The 15523-nt window shown below is 40.8% G+C and overlaps 1 protein-coding gene across 1 annotated transcript in view; it reads right to left on the reverse strand.

Annotated features, from left to right (window-relative positions):
• CNTNAP2 (contactin associated protein 2) overlaps positions 1–15523 on the reverse strand; it is a 1579711-nt gene that overhangs the window by 465786 nt on the left and 1098402 nt on the right. Inside the window, exon 14 of the mRNA XM_006139900.2 lies at positions 6539–6695. Coding sequence (XP_006139962.1) covers positions 6539–6695 — 157 coding nt within the window. The remainder of the gene's footprint in view (positions 1–6538; positions 6696–15523) is intronic.

A 15523-nucleotide genomic window follows, 5' to 3' on the forward strand; every position in this document is an offset into this window, starting at 1 on the left:
CCCCGGAGAAAAGCCGGTTCCATTCAGGGTCAATGAAATCAGGCAGCACCAGTTCCTCTGTGACTGCCCTTTGGAATGCCCAGGTGGGATCTGCTTGCTAATTGTAACACAAAGACCGTGCTAAAGCCTTTTCGCCTCACTTATTTCCCGCTATGTATGTGTTCATTTTGGCCAGGACTCAACTACCCAGCGATTCTGCAAGAGAGAGCTACAACGTGAGAAAGCACTCAAGCAAAGAATGGCATTCCTACACTGATCGTTCCATTTTGGAAGTGCTAATTTCAGATGTGATGATTTAGCTCATTGAGTCAGGCTGCAAGAGACCAGGAATTACCCAGCAGCGGGCACTTAGCTGAGACCAAGTCTCGCTTAATTAGGATTCTGGCACTGTAGGTGGGAATATTTACTATTGCTGTGAATAGTAAATCATAGATGTTAAATTACATTCAATCTCAGAAATAACTGTGCGAAACTTCTCGTGGCATAGATAATCAGGCAATTATTGAGATGGTTTTAGTACTCGCAGGCCATCTCAGCTTTATTGTGAGACCCGATCATGCTCGGAGCTACGATCTCATTTATCCTGGCTCGATTTTTATGTATTTTACTCCAGTAAATAAGAATAAATATTCAATCTAAGTTTTAGAGTTCTTACAAAAAGACCATACACCATGTGGTCTGTGGTTTAATTTTTAAATTTAAAACTTACATGCAGCTAGTTATCGAGTCTTATAAAAGTGAGGAATCCTTCTTGATCAAGATATTGTAGCAAATGCTGGGGTACGGGTTTGGAGATGTGAGTCTTTCAGTCTTTGTTCTTCATATCTACTAGAATTTGTGAAAAGAAATTTAAATATTTTGAGTCCCAACTTGTGCAATTATAATTCAAGAAAGTTTTAAAGATTTTAGCTAGGGTTAGGGTTCCACTCAACATTCAAATCATAATAAAAATAATATATCCTACTGTTTTATTTATTTATGAAAAGCATTATCATTTTTTACTTATTACTGTTTTTAAAATTTGCTATAGGACATGTGTGCTCACCAGAGAGCAACAGAAAGAAAGAGGGAAAGTGAGAGAGCAAGCCACCAGGTCCAGGATTCAAACTGCAGTCAGCCATGTGGCAGTCCAGCACTATAACCACCATGCCACCTGCTGGCCCCCTACTGTAATTTTAAGCATCCATTTATGATAGAACTTTATTAAGATCTTTACCCAGTAGTAGTGATCTAGCTCTATTTGGCTAATAAAACTAAAAGAAGTCAAGTGTCCTGACTTAGGTCACTATGCCATTCCCTAATGGCATAGCAGTATTTGTATCCATTTTGGTCTCAGTCCATCTTATTTTCTTAAAAAGAATTATTTAATTTCATTTATTATTATTATTATTTTTTAATTTGCTACAGGGCATGCACGCTCACCATAGAGACATACAGAGAGAAAGAGAGACAGAGAGAGAGACAGAGAGAGAAAGAAACTGAGAAAGCAAGCCGCCAGGTCCAGGACTCAAACTGTGGTCAGCCATGTGGGAGTCCAGTGCCCCAACCACCATGCCACCTGCTGGCTCCTATCTCATTCCATCTTAATTAAATATTCTTTGTGCCTGTGATAAGATTACTGAAATGTTACTTCTTCATCTTGTGTTGCCCTCTCTTTCCCATTCTTTCAATTGCCAGAGGGCACATACACTTGCCAGACAGAGACTGAGAGACAGATAGAGGGAGAAGCACCCCCTAGTGGGGCGTGGTCCCACCATAATCCTTCTCCTCCATTTCTCCTTCCTGTCAGGATTTCAGGCACGTGTGCACATATTCCTGGCATGTTTCTCAAGCTTCTGGGGCTAGGATTTGAACCGCTGTTGGCTGTTTAGGATCTGGCTTCCTTAACCACTGGACCATAGGTCTGGCTCTGAAGTAACTTTCTTCACTGGACACAATCAGAAACTGTGAGATTTGATAGAATCTTTGTTTTCACTCTTACATACGTATTTTTACATATAAGGATTTTACTTAGGTATATGTGTGAAAATTTGCTTTTCTGTATCTCCCAGCTCTCCACTGTGGTAGAACAAAAAGACTCGAACAGGAGTGATCTTGGTCACATACCTGGGTTGCCCAGGATGTTCCCATGCTCAGTCTCTGGAAGTGACCAAGACTTCCTCCCTATTCTTGTGGACAGCAGAGACCTACACTTAGACCCTGTGGTGCCCTGTGGGTCTGATTTTCCCCACTGATAAAGCTGCTCTCATTCTTAACCTACAGGAAGGAATAGAAGTGGGGCCTTCCTTGGAATACCCACATTTGGTGTTTGCAGCCAAACAGCCTGGCTCTAGCACATCTCTCTGAGGGGTGCTGGTGTTGGGGGAAACTTATCCTGGTGATTCTAAGTGCGCAGTTTCTTCCAATAAATCCTGTCCCATAACACCTGCCACATGGCGTTGTGAAACTCTATGTGAGGCCTGTTGCACAGCAGGTTGAGAGCATGGAGGGGCCCACTTTTCACATTCTGTTTTCATTTCTTAAGAGTCATTTGGAATCATTAAGCGTTGCAATAAGACTTGCAAATAACTGTGTATTCAGTACAGTATAATTTGCAGAATGTTTTTATACTCTATATACTATTTAAAACCTACAATCTGCTTACCAAGAATCATTTTTATTATACAAACAACAAATCTAAGTGTCAGAAAGGTTAAAAGCCTCCTCCTACAAGTGGCGAATCTGGCCCGGAAGTAATGTCTCCTGGCTTCAGGCCAAGTTCTTTCTCCCATACTCTGGAGCACTTTGAGACATGTTTCTAGAAGCAACTCCATTCATTCCAAAATATTTAAAAGATCCATGGAAGAGGCCCGTTGCCAGGTGCTAGTGAATTCAAAGACCAATAAAATATCTCCAAGAATTTTTTCTCTTGTGCTAAATAGGGAAGATCATTTTAATAGCTATTTATTATAAACATACTCATTACGCTTCTCAGTTTGCTCAACATATAGTGCCTATATTATGAGACATTAGACACACTTTATAGAAGCAAAGTGGGAATGCGGCTCAGCGGCTCATCAGCCAGGGGAAGAAGATGCCAGCAGTGACCAGGTCCCTGAGAAATGAAGTGTCGCAGCTCCACCCACAGGTCAGTAGAGGAGGAAATCTGTGAGCAAGGGATGCCTAGGTGCGCCTGCAGTGTCTCCTCATTTGTGATCTGAATTCAGATGTGTTCTCTGGAATGCTTCAGAGGCAAATAAAATCTGTGCTTCCTCCAAAATCTGTGCTTCTTACCTAGAATCCCACCAACGTGCCTCTCTCGGCTCAGACCTAGATTTAGGCTGGTGCCTCGGGCTTAACGTTTTCAAAACTGGACTAATCTTCCGTGCTCTCAGACCGTCATTCCTTAGCCTGTCACAGGGCCTCGCTTCCATTCTAGGGGCCTGATGGCGAACCTCCCCAGGCTTTTCTTTCCTCTCTCAGAAAAGAGGAAAGTCCTGCTACTTGTCAAGTTTCTCGGTATAGTTTCCTTCTCTTTGCCGTCATGTTCCCATTTTCCTCAAGCCCTCAATGTCTTCCAAGGACCCTGCCTTCCCCCTCAAGTTGCCCACCCAGGGCTGAAGTGTTGTATTCAAACTCCCAGCCCTCAGTCCCCACCCAGAGGGGAAGCTCTGACATTGTCCTGCCTCCACTGTGGCCTCCCTGTGGCTCTTCCTTTCTTTTCCACAGCACGATCCACTTCTGTTGTCCTTGCCTAGACTGAGCTTGTCTGGACTGCTCCTCTCAGATGGCTGAGCAAGGAAGTAAGCGAGAATGTGCTGGACATACTCTCACCATGCTTCCAAGCATACCTCTTTCCAAAATTCCCTGAGCCTTTTCTTGGCTCCTTCCTTCACTTCCTCAGCGAGACTTAAATGTTCTTCCACTAGTTTCTGTGGCATCCTGTGCATGGATATGTTCCACAGAGCACTGACTGTATTACATTGCCGAGTTGTGTGTCTGTGTGTGTTTTCCTTAATATCCTTCCTTCCTTTAATTCTTTCTTCCTTTCAAGTAGATCGATCATTTTAATAGAGATTTTTGCTATAGGGTGCATGCACTCACCAAAGAGACAGAGAGAGAGAAAGCAAGAAATCACCTCTTAGGAGGATGGTCATGGCACAATCCCTTCTCCTCCATTCTTCTCTTGGGATTTTGGGCACACACACACATGTGCCTGGCAGAGTTTTAAGCTGTTGGTTTGGGACTCAAACCACGATTGGCTATGTGGGAGCCTAGTGATGTAACTGTTATGCTATCTGCTGGTCCCAAGGATTGGTCATATAAAAAAAACCATTTCCTTTTTGAGTGACAGAGAGAGTGTGCATGAGAGAGAGAGAGAGAGAGAGAGAGAGAGAGAGAGCACACCAATTGAGTCTTGTTATTGTAATCCACCCAAGCCTCAGCTGGACCTGCATCACGAGCACACACATATGTGCTTGGCATATTTAAGGAGATCTCTTGACATAAACCAGGAACCTCCCATGTGGTCAAACTCACAAAGCATTGTGTTTTACCTTTGTGCTTCCATCAGTTCCTGTCTTCAACTAGTTTTTAGCTGACTGAAGATAAAAAGCACATTCTATTCATCATGGCATCCCTAGCATTTAGCACGATGTCTGGTGACAATGAATTTCACTTGGATATAGGCATCAGCTCTTCTTATTCCTGAACTCCAGCTCTCTGTCATGGACCAGCAAGGTTTGACAGCCATGACAGTGGCAGCACCCTCTAGGTTTCCTGGACAGTGACCCACGTTGAACAGTGCTCCCACTGTAGCTAGCTTGTGGCAGGCATTGTGTGCTCACAGTCAGCTTCCTGAAGGGGCAGGGAATCAATGCAGAACAGACAAATGGAGAGAGGCCTAATAGCACACAACTAGTGAAAAATGACAATAAGAACATAAGTCAGGGCAGGGATTTCTTTTTGTGCTATTCACTATTTTATACCCAGTGCCTACAGAGACCTTGACATATAAGTATTCAATCAATAGTTGCTGAATACATGATTTATTGAATGAATAAAAAATTAATTTCAAAGCATATGCCTTTGATTCCATTCCCCTGACCTTTAATCTTTCTGTTGTGTATATGTATCTGTCAAATGAGTAAAATTTTAAAATGAGTATCATGATCTTCTATTTTTAAAAACACCACAATTAAAGAATAGAGATAGCTGTTTACAAGTATTTCACAAATGCACACATACATTTCAAGTCATTGAGATATGTAGCTTCATAATTCATTTCATTCACTAAAAGAAATATAGCTTTTGGAAAATAATTAGTCATCCTACCTGAGAATCATATAACTGTGCTCTCAGGAGTAGCTTTTGGTTAATAGGTGGATGAACCACTAATTGCCCTTGTGAATGGGGTGCTACACAGAGGTGGATGGAAGCACACCGTGGCTGGTGATGTGAGGACAGGCAGGGCTCTGCTCTCGGCAGCTGTCCAAGGGCGCGCAGGGCGCACAGGGAGCCTCTCAACACTTTTGAAACTGTCGGCAGCTGGGGTGGGATGTGTGCTTCTGGAAAGAACCCTCCTTAGGTTCATGTTCTTCTACCAACACTGCCAGGGCCTTTCTTTTTTACAGAGAATGCCTGCTGACTTTGTCTTTATCTATTACGGACACAGACCCAGCCATTCACTGTGATACGGGACAACAGCCGGCAGAGGAATGTAGGAAACCCACATAGATCTTCCTTGGACTACTTTGTTTCAGAGTTACAAACAACCTGAGGTCTGAAGGAAAAGTAGACAAGCAAGCGCTTGCTGAAGACGAGAGCAAAGGAGGATTTTTTTCTTTTTCTTTTTCTTTTCTTTTCTCTCTCTCATTTTTCTGGTCCAGAGACTGAGAGCTGACCCTGAAGTAGGTGATAGCTGTTGCCAGTAAAGGAGACTTTATAGGGAGTGGTTTCACATGCATGCACCCAGGCTGTCCACCCACCACTATCCTGTCTACTGTCACACAGCCCACTGTGTAATGCAAATCTTCTACAACACGGCTCATTATTCTCCTCTCCAAATAAAATAAGAACACATCAATTATGTCTTGCTGTTTCTAAATACATACCCTTGTCACACGGACCTCTTTCTTTCTTTTTTTTTTGGAGAGGTTTTTGCTACAGGGCACGTGCGCTCGCCAGACAGACAGAGACAGAAAGCAAGAAATCACCCCCCAGGGGGGATGGTCACGCCGCAATCCCTTCTCCTCCATTCTCCTCTCGGGATCTTGGGCACGCACGCACACACGCCCAGCGTGAGTTTTAAGCCACCGGGTCCTGGACGCAAACCGTGGTCGACCACGTGGGAATCCAGCAACATAACCATTACGCTAACTGCTGGTTCCCTTTCTGCTTTCGGTATGTTCCTGGACATTTGTCAGCTGGGCTAGTTCTAAGTTTTTATAACCTATTAGCTTATGGTTGAGCACTTTCCAAACGTTATCTTCTATTTAGTTGGTCTGACCCACGGGCACTCTGGGAGAGTGAGTATGGCCATGCAGACAGCAGCACTTACCACTGCTTGTAATCCGCGTCACAGTTACAGTAGTACTTGGGGTCCGTGCAGTTGCGCTCGATGCCACAGGCACACTTCTGAATTCCAGGCCCAGAGCCACCCCAGTAGTAGTGCTTCTCATTGGCTTTGCCGACCCACCAAGTGTAAGGACTTCCGTCTGCAAGAAAGGGGGAAGGCACACTGAGAAACAGATGGGGATTCAGTAGTTACGATGCGACTCTGCTTTATACCCGCTTCCTCAGGAGTAGGGTCCACCTCTGATAGACTGAATGTCACTCAACCCTCTTAAAAGTAAATTTGTTTCAACAGTAAGAATGTCTATCAAAAAAAAACATTGGAAGGAGTGGCAAGCTCAAGTTTCCCCACCAGAATATGTGCTTCTTTCTTTGGAAGAAAGATTTACGTTAAAGCTTAATTTAGAAGTGTGGTCAGTCAACTGGAAGCCCAGATGGGTCCATGGGTGATGAAGGCATAAAGGCCATGAGTTGATTCTATTGGGTTGTTTGTAAAGTCATGAGGCATTTTCACATAGAAAAACATTGAAAAATATGTCATGAATTTCCCAATACCCTAATACAATATACAATGAGATTCATGGCTGGCTGTGCCTTTCTGAGAATTGTCAGTCAAGAATATCACAGAACATTAGAGTGAAATGTGGACTTTCACTGTATCTTAGTTTAATCTCCTAATTTTATGGGTAAGAACACTTCAATCTAGAAAGGTTAAGTCATTCTTTCAATGACACAGCAGATTAGCCCCCAAACTAGAAGCTTGACACTATCTTGCAAAACACATTACATCATGTCCTTTATATTGCATTACTTTCCATTGTTTTTTGACTTAATATTCACACATTCACTCATTTCATTATCAAATATCCACTGGATTCCTACTAGGTGCTGAATCTGATAAGAAACAGAATGATGGAAGAGGAGAAAGATACAGATTAGAATACAGTTTAAAGTTTAAAGTTCCTGAAAATCAAATGGGGCTAAATTTAAGGTTCAATGTAATGAGTAAGCAAGTACTTTTCACTTTTCAGATATTTTCCTATTCCATACAAATCTCTAGATTTTTCAGTGTGTTGACTCAATTTGCAAAAGTTATGATCTTCCCCTACCATGTTCATTTACTCAAATAAAAAAAATGTATTGGACTTGATCTAGTAAACAGTAAAGGGATTTCAACACTCTGTTCCAAAGGAAGAAAGAAGCCAGCTATCTGAGGTTCACTCTGAAGCCTTGCCCTCTTCCCACTTGTGCCTTGTCTCAGCATGTAGGCATCTGTGTTTATTTTCCACAAGTTATTTCGGTATTCCTGTCTCCTTCCATCAGGGTAAAGGGTAAAGCATCTGGGTTCTGATGCTTCCCAGTGTTGAAACTATGCCAATAATACATTCTTGTTTTCTTCAATGTAATCAAAAGTTTCAAAAAATAAGATTTAGATGTAAAATCTCAAACCATAAAACTACTACTGGTGGAAAATAGGGGGGGGAAACTCTTGAAGACATTGGGGTAGATAGAGATTTCTTTAAATAAGATCCCTAAAGCATAGGCAATTATCTCAAAAGTAGTCAAATGGTATTATATCAAGCTAAAAAGTTTTTGTACAGCCAGGAAAACAATTGGAGTGAAGAGACAACCCTTAGAATGTGAGAAAAATATTTGCAAATGATGTTTCAGATAAGGGATTGATAACCAAACACATAGGGAATTCAAGCAGCTATTACACATACACACCAACACTCACACAAACACAAACACACCCCAATAAAAACAAAAATGAACATATCAATTTAAAAAATTGGCAAATGAGCTGAATAAACAACTCTCTAAGGTAGACATCTGAATTAAATGGCCAAAATGCTTATGAAATATTCAACATCTCTTATCATAAGAAAAATGCAAATCAAATCGCCATGAGAACCATTTAACCTCAGTCAGAATTGCTAAGGTTAAAAACAAACAAACCAAAACAAAGAATGGCAAGTGCTGGCAAGGCTGTGGTAAAAAGGAAACCCTTCTACACTGTTGGTGGGACTATGAATTACTGAAACTACTGTGAAAACAATATGGAGGTTCTTCAAAAACCTACAAATAGAAGTACCATATGATCTAGTAATCCCACTCCTTGATATTTACCCAAGGGACAGGAAAACACTCAGAAAGACAACTGCATGTCACTGTTTATTGCAGCATCACTCACAATGCTAAGACATGGACTCAACCTAATTACCCAAGAACTGATGAATAGATTTAAAAAGTAATTTGACATATACACACTATGGGATACTACTCAGCCATATGGAACAATGAGACCCTATCATTTGATTCAAAGTGGATTAATATAGAAAATTTAATGCTAAATTTCACAGCACACTGTGAAAGACAAACACTGTATACCCTGTTCAATATACATTGGATGTTTTCACCCTATGGTAGAAATGGAAAGGTCTGAAGATATGATAGTAATGTCAACAAGTGTAGATATCAGAGACAGCAGGGAAGCGGGGTGGGTAGTAGAGGCTGTGTGGGAAGGGCTTAAGAAAGAAACATTTAATAGACTCAAGAATGTAAAGTTCTCTGTTGAAAAGGATGTATATGGTAACATCCCTGATTTGACTATCACATATTTTTGCAAACTTTGAAAACCCATGTAGTGTGCTATAGTAATGTGCAATGATGGAATGAAAATAAGAAATTAAAAAATCCCATTTATGGAAACTGTAAAATCTGAGTGACCTAAAGGAATGCTTAGGTCATTTGGCACATAAGTTGCATTAGGTCTCTGTTGATAGCATCTCTGGTCATGTGACAGGGAGAGCCCAAAGGTGGATGGTGCTGAGCTGACCTTGCAAAAGGTTCATGAGATCTGCCAGACCAGAATTTGACCCTGAGAATACAGCAACATTACTAGACTGGTTATCTTATAGAACATACTGCATTGCATTATTCCAAGTTGACCTGGTGGTAAATTCTTTCTCTCAAATGAAATTTTGGTGAATATCATTGTTTTGGGGACCTAGGCATTATGAACACATTTGATGGGAAAGAAGAAAAAAAACAGACACTTATAGAATTGGAGTTAATAGATTGTCTGGTAGAATATCCTGTCTGTTCCTCTAAAAGTGAATGAAAGAATATATATTTCTCAAAACCTCAGTTCAATTTCTGATTATGTCTTTCAGTGACCAAAAGACATGACCTAACTCCACTGTATTTCATTTCAGACGGTGATGGTATTTTGCACAAACCAGAGAAGACGTGTGTAGCTTAGTGTTCTTTGAAAGAATCAGAATGAAGTCAGTAGAGGGAGCAAAGTCACAATCAACCTCACCTTCAGGGTGAGGCTAGGAGAAATATGCAGCAGGGGAGATGGAGAAGAAAGCCTGCTGCTTTCCAACGCACCTTCAGGGAGTCCCCAGAAGCCCAGGAAGGGAAGTGTCAGTTTCAAGGTATTTGGGCAATGGACGCTTCAGTAGTAGCTCTAAACTATGCACGGGATCCAGTCTCTAAACTAATCTCATATGGCAGACCCTTAGTTCACTGTAGGGAGAGATACCAGAAGGGACCTGAGAACTGAAACTGACTACTTTCTTTTGTTGTAGTTTCTCCAGGAGGCCTGGAAAGAGTCATGCCAGTGAGCAGGCAGTTAATCTCACAAAAGCAGACCGCTTTGGTCCAGTGGTTGTGAGCTACTTCCTGCGTTTTGACTCTGACACAGCATCACACAATGTACAGCAAACCCTTCTTATCTCTGTTAAACTCAGACATTCATTTTTGCTGACTCTGATTCTTTTTGAAACAAAGACTTGTGCTTTTAGCCAATGACTTAAGAATTGCTAAAGCTCACCTATAACCTGTAAGCTCCTGCTTCTTTTATAAGCCAGGTCAATATGAAAACTCCATGTGTTGATTTAGTTTTGTTTGTACCTCCTGTGCTCAGCACTAAATAAAAGAGCTGCTGTATCTAAGCCCCATGGAACATTTTCTGAAGGCTACCAAAGATTGTGTTCACCGGCCATGGTCACTCATAATTTCACTATGAATAAACTTTAAAAAATATTTTTACAGATTTTGCTTATTTCTGTCAACATACCCCAAGGACGAGATTTGGTATGACATTTCCTTTTTTCATGCAAAGAGACGACATGCTAGTGATTACGGAAGAGTGGCCTATTTTCCAAGGTTCTTCTCCCATTGTCCACTTTTCCTCCAGTTGCTGTCCTTTGATCCTATACAACTAATGCTCCCAGCTAGGGCAATGCGAAACTGACACCATTCACTTCTCTGTCTAGGAGCAGCATAATATGGTTTATTTAGCTATTTCCACATCTGCCACAAACAAAAGAATGACAATGATGATACCAGAGAAAAAGCAAATCATAGCCTTTGTTATCAACAGGCTCATTTGGTTAAATAACTATAGCTAAATAAATGATTAATGTGATGTATATTTTATATTTGGTGAGAGGAGAATGGTTCAATTTACTTGAAGCAAAGAATGCCTTATTCCAGTCCTAATGAAGTGCTACTTTTTGCTTTACAAATCATTATTTAACCTGCTAATTGGTTTGAGAAAAAGGCAGTTAAAAGTAATAAAAATGGAAAGACTTTAAAAGACAAGAATAAGAAGTGATGAGAAAAGGAATAATTTAATTATCCAGTGGTAAGAGTTCAAGAACGTCTATCACCTGAGAATATGAAGGTTTTAGTTAACTATATTAAGTATGTGTAATCACTGCAGCAGGATTAGTTCATGATGAACCAAATTCTCAGTTAACTAGCGGCTAAGTTGTCAAAGTAAGGCATGTAGTATTCAAACAGCCTGATATGGATTGAGTCAAATATAATCACTATCTAGTGTGTACTCACTTAAAGTCAAGTTTTATTACAGTGAAGGTGTTTTGTTTTGTTTTCTGGATTAAACAATTAAATGGGGAAAGGAAGAAACAGAGGCTACTTGTTTTCCAAGACTTAAAGAAACCAATAGATCTGTTAGTTTTTCTGCTAACGGGTTGTTCCAGAAGCAGAGGGATAAGTGCATGGGGACCTTTTCAATCAAGATGTGGCACATTCTTGTAATTTTCAAAATTTGAAACTTTGAAACTTCTGGGCTACATAGAGTAACTTAATAGGCTACTTAAGTAAATATTATTCCAACACATTCTAAGATACAAGCCATTGAGGTCACTAGGACATTTAATTAGTTCCATTTTCTCCACTTCTACAGGATATTAAAAACACCAGTCTCCACAATAAAAACTTAGAAACATCTTTTTAGCTTGATGAAACCTAGTTTTAGTGTGTCTGTTATGACTTCTTACCTAGCAACTCTGTTAAAGAATTTCAGGGGGCTTTTTAGCAGAACTAGAATAGGTACAATAGCTCCAGAAACAGGCTTTGCACTGAGCTTAGTGCCCTCTGCTGTCCGCTCCTCCCCAGCTCTCCTTAGGCTCCCATACTCCAGCGGCTTGAAACCCCCACAGAGCAAGATCCTCATAAACCTCCCACTTCCTCTCTCTCCCATCCTTAGCATTACACTGACAATGTTTCTTCCTCTACTTCAATCAATTTCAGCTGATCACTCTGATCTGATTATGAGAATCGTTATCAACTTATGATGGTGACAATATGTTTAATAAGTAAAGACATTCTTTTTTTAAGTTTGTTTATTTCTTGAGACAGAGAGAGAACACCCCCTGGCAAGGCCATATCACATGACAGTCTTTTTCCCTAGCCTTCCTGCCTGTCTCTCAGGTTGGGAACTCCGAGCCCTCCCACATGGCTCCAGTATAATGCAGCAGCACTCTCCCACCTGTACTCCTAAAGCTGGGCAAGGCAAGAAATTCTCAATTGGTACAATTCCAGACAGAATGTGCAAAACATACTGGTACCTACCAATGCAAATGACCTAGAGAAGGAAGGTAAAAGAACTTTTTATGTTGAGGCTGGGATAGAGCAACAGGAATCGGGCGGTGCTGTAGCTCAGGCAGAGTCCTCCAAAGGTCCGCTAGCTATCATCTGGAAGATCAAGCAGGCCAGAATTCCCTTCTCCTTCAGTATGGGATGTGCACAGCTCAGTGGATTTCAGGACCTGAAACTACAGTGAACAGCTAACCATGTTCCCAGGCATTACAGAATAAGCCACTTGTCCTAGAGTTCTCTGGCTTCAAATGGCAATCTGTCCCCTTATGATTACTGCCAAGAACTGGACCATGACACCACAGGCCTCAGGATCCTCATGGGAGGATGTGGCCTGGAAGGTGAATCCATGCAGTGACCACTTCTGTTTTATCTTCCCTAGTGTTGGGAGATGAGTGAGTGTAGAGAAGAGTTTCCAATTTACCTAAGATTCACCGGAGGCCTTTTTTTTTTTTTTTTTTTTTTTCCGTGCTATCTAGGACAGAGGGAGAGCATAGGCATTTCCAGAGAGGTTTTTACCATAGGGCATGTACGCTCACCAGAAGACAGAGAAACAGAAAGGGAGAAATCATCCCTCAGGATGGATGGTCACACGGCAGTCTCGTCTCCTCTAGTCTCCTCTCGGGATCTGGGGCATGCACACACATACACCGGTGTGAGTTTAAGCCACCATGTCCAGGACTTGAACCATGGTTGACTACATGGGAGTCCAGCAACATAGCCATTATGCTAACTGCTAGTCCCCACCTGAGACTCTTGAAAGCACTCCATTTTTCCTGACCTGTAGAATAAGAATCTCAAGGGAAGAGTCTGAGACTCAGTCTCTAATGCCCTTATCACAGACTGGCCTGCCAGACCCCACACTGGGGAAAGCACAGTGATGGGTTTAGTTTATTGGACACCTAGGAAAAAAACAGAGACCCAGGTGCCTGGGTCCCCCTGGGATACTAGTACAGAGCTTTGTAAGTTACAAAAACATGATAATGGTGTTTATTGCAGTAATACCTTAATTTAATCCCCAATTAGTTTATCTGTTTGTATAGTCATTTTAATCTTTTAATCTTTTTTTTTCACAATTTCATAACCATTTTGGAATGTCTGCATTTGACTGTATTTTACTATTTTAAAAATGTATTTATTTAAGAGAACCAGCAGATGGTGTAATCGTTACATCGCTGGACCCCCATGTAGTCAACTGCAGTTTGAGCCTCAGACGCAGTGACTTAAACCTCACCCCAGGTGTGTGTGTGTATGTGCCCAAAATCCCAAGAGGAGAATGGAGGAGAAGGGATTGGGACCTGGACATCCCCCCTGGGGGTGCTTTCTTGCTTTCTCTTTCTCTGTTGTGCTCCATCTCTCCGGCGAGTGCATATGCCTTATAGCAAAAATCTCTTTAAAACATATTTATTTATGGGAGAGAGAGAGAGAGAGAGAGACAGAACCCCATGTGGTCTTCATGCTGTGATCCAACCCCGGTCTCAGCTCAGGGGCACATGCACACTCCGAGTGTACACCGAGATCCCAGGACGTAAACCCAGAACCTTCCCATGAGGGTCCAGTTGCATTACTAGTATACCATGACTTGGCCACTGTATTTTACAATGTAAATAAAGGACTTATTCAGGCATCTTCATGGATATGAAGGTCCATCACCCAAGCAACCTATAATTTCTGAGAAATCAGCTTATTAAACTGGATAGCAGTATTTTCTTTTGTTTTCCAATCATCTAATTCTGTGTTGTTCTAAGTTAATATAAAGACCAAACAAAGGATGAATCTCCCCAAATCCCATGGAGTTCATACTGTAGATAGTGCTGTGAGATTGGGAAAAACTCCTAATTTTGAAGTTCCAATCTAAACATTCAATTAGGTAGTGAAAGGTGAACATTTTGTCCGTGTGATTGAATGTCACTAATCTCATCTGATTAGGGAGGAATAGAAATAAATGTGGTTGATTAGTTTCAGCATGCATCTTTCAGAATCACATTGGATTTTGCTATATATTATTGATTTGAATAGGGGCCAAATTTAGAAATGTCGAATTAAAGTTCAGATCAAAATGGACCTGAACTGAAATGTTAATTAATTAAAAATTAATTTCACTGCATAATATTTAAATTTATGTTATTGAATTGAACTTAATAGATTTCAATCAAAGACTGATTCCACTGAGCAGAATTTGCTGCAGTTGAATCAAATCACTTAGAATCCTATTCAAATAAATTAGATTTTATTAATTTGAATGGAGTTGAAGTGACAGATTAGATGGAGTTCATAATTCTGAGCAGTATTAAAGACAACTGGATAGGCCAACTCACTCTTCACCAACTTGGCTTTGGTTTCTACCGAGGTCAGCGGCACTGTGGCTTCTTCGGGATCACTGGTTAATTTCTTTGTACTATGGCGCCCAGGAGCAAATGTGATTCATGCTACCAAAGTGAGGGATAGAGCCACTTGCTATTGGCTTCTTTCTCTTTGTTTCTCTTGGCTCTTTTCATGATAATACATTTCTTTCTTTTCAGCATCTACTTACTTATATCTCTTTTTCTGTCCTAATGCAATGGCTATGGCTCAATGTTAAATCAAATTGGTATTGAGGGATTTATGTGCTTCTTGATTAGAAAGAAAATGCTTCTAATGTTTGACAATCAAGCTGTAATGTTGCTGGAACATTTTTCCATGAGAGAGAAAGAAAGAAGGAAGGAGGGTAACAGTAAGGGAGGGAGAGAGTCCCCTGACGGTCTTCATACCATGACCCATCCAGCCTCAGCCAGCTTTGTTTCACTTCACATGATGTCCTCCAGGTTCACTCATGTTGCCACAAATGAGAGCATTTTCTTCTATTTTTAAATCTTTATATATAAAGTTATATATATATATATAATGTGTGTGTGTATATATATATACTCACACATACATATATACACACATAGTGAATACATATATATGTGTGTGTGTGTGTATGTATGTGTGTGTATGTATGTGTATATATATATATATATCCCATTTTCTTTATCCATTCATCCATTGATGGACCCTTAGATTAATTCTGTATCTG

This window comes from Tupaia chinensis, unplaced genomic scaffold, assembly GCF_000334495.1.
Source record: "Tupaia chinensis unplaced genomic scaffold, TupChi_1.0 Scaffold000010_1, whole genome shotgun sequence".
NCBI classification, from domain to species: Eukaryota; Metazoa; Chordata; class Mammalia; order Scandentia; family Tupaiidae; genus Tupaia; species Tupaia belangeri.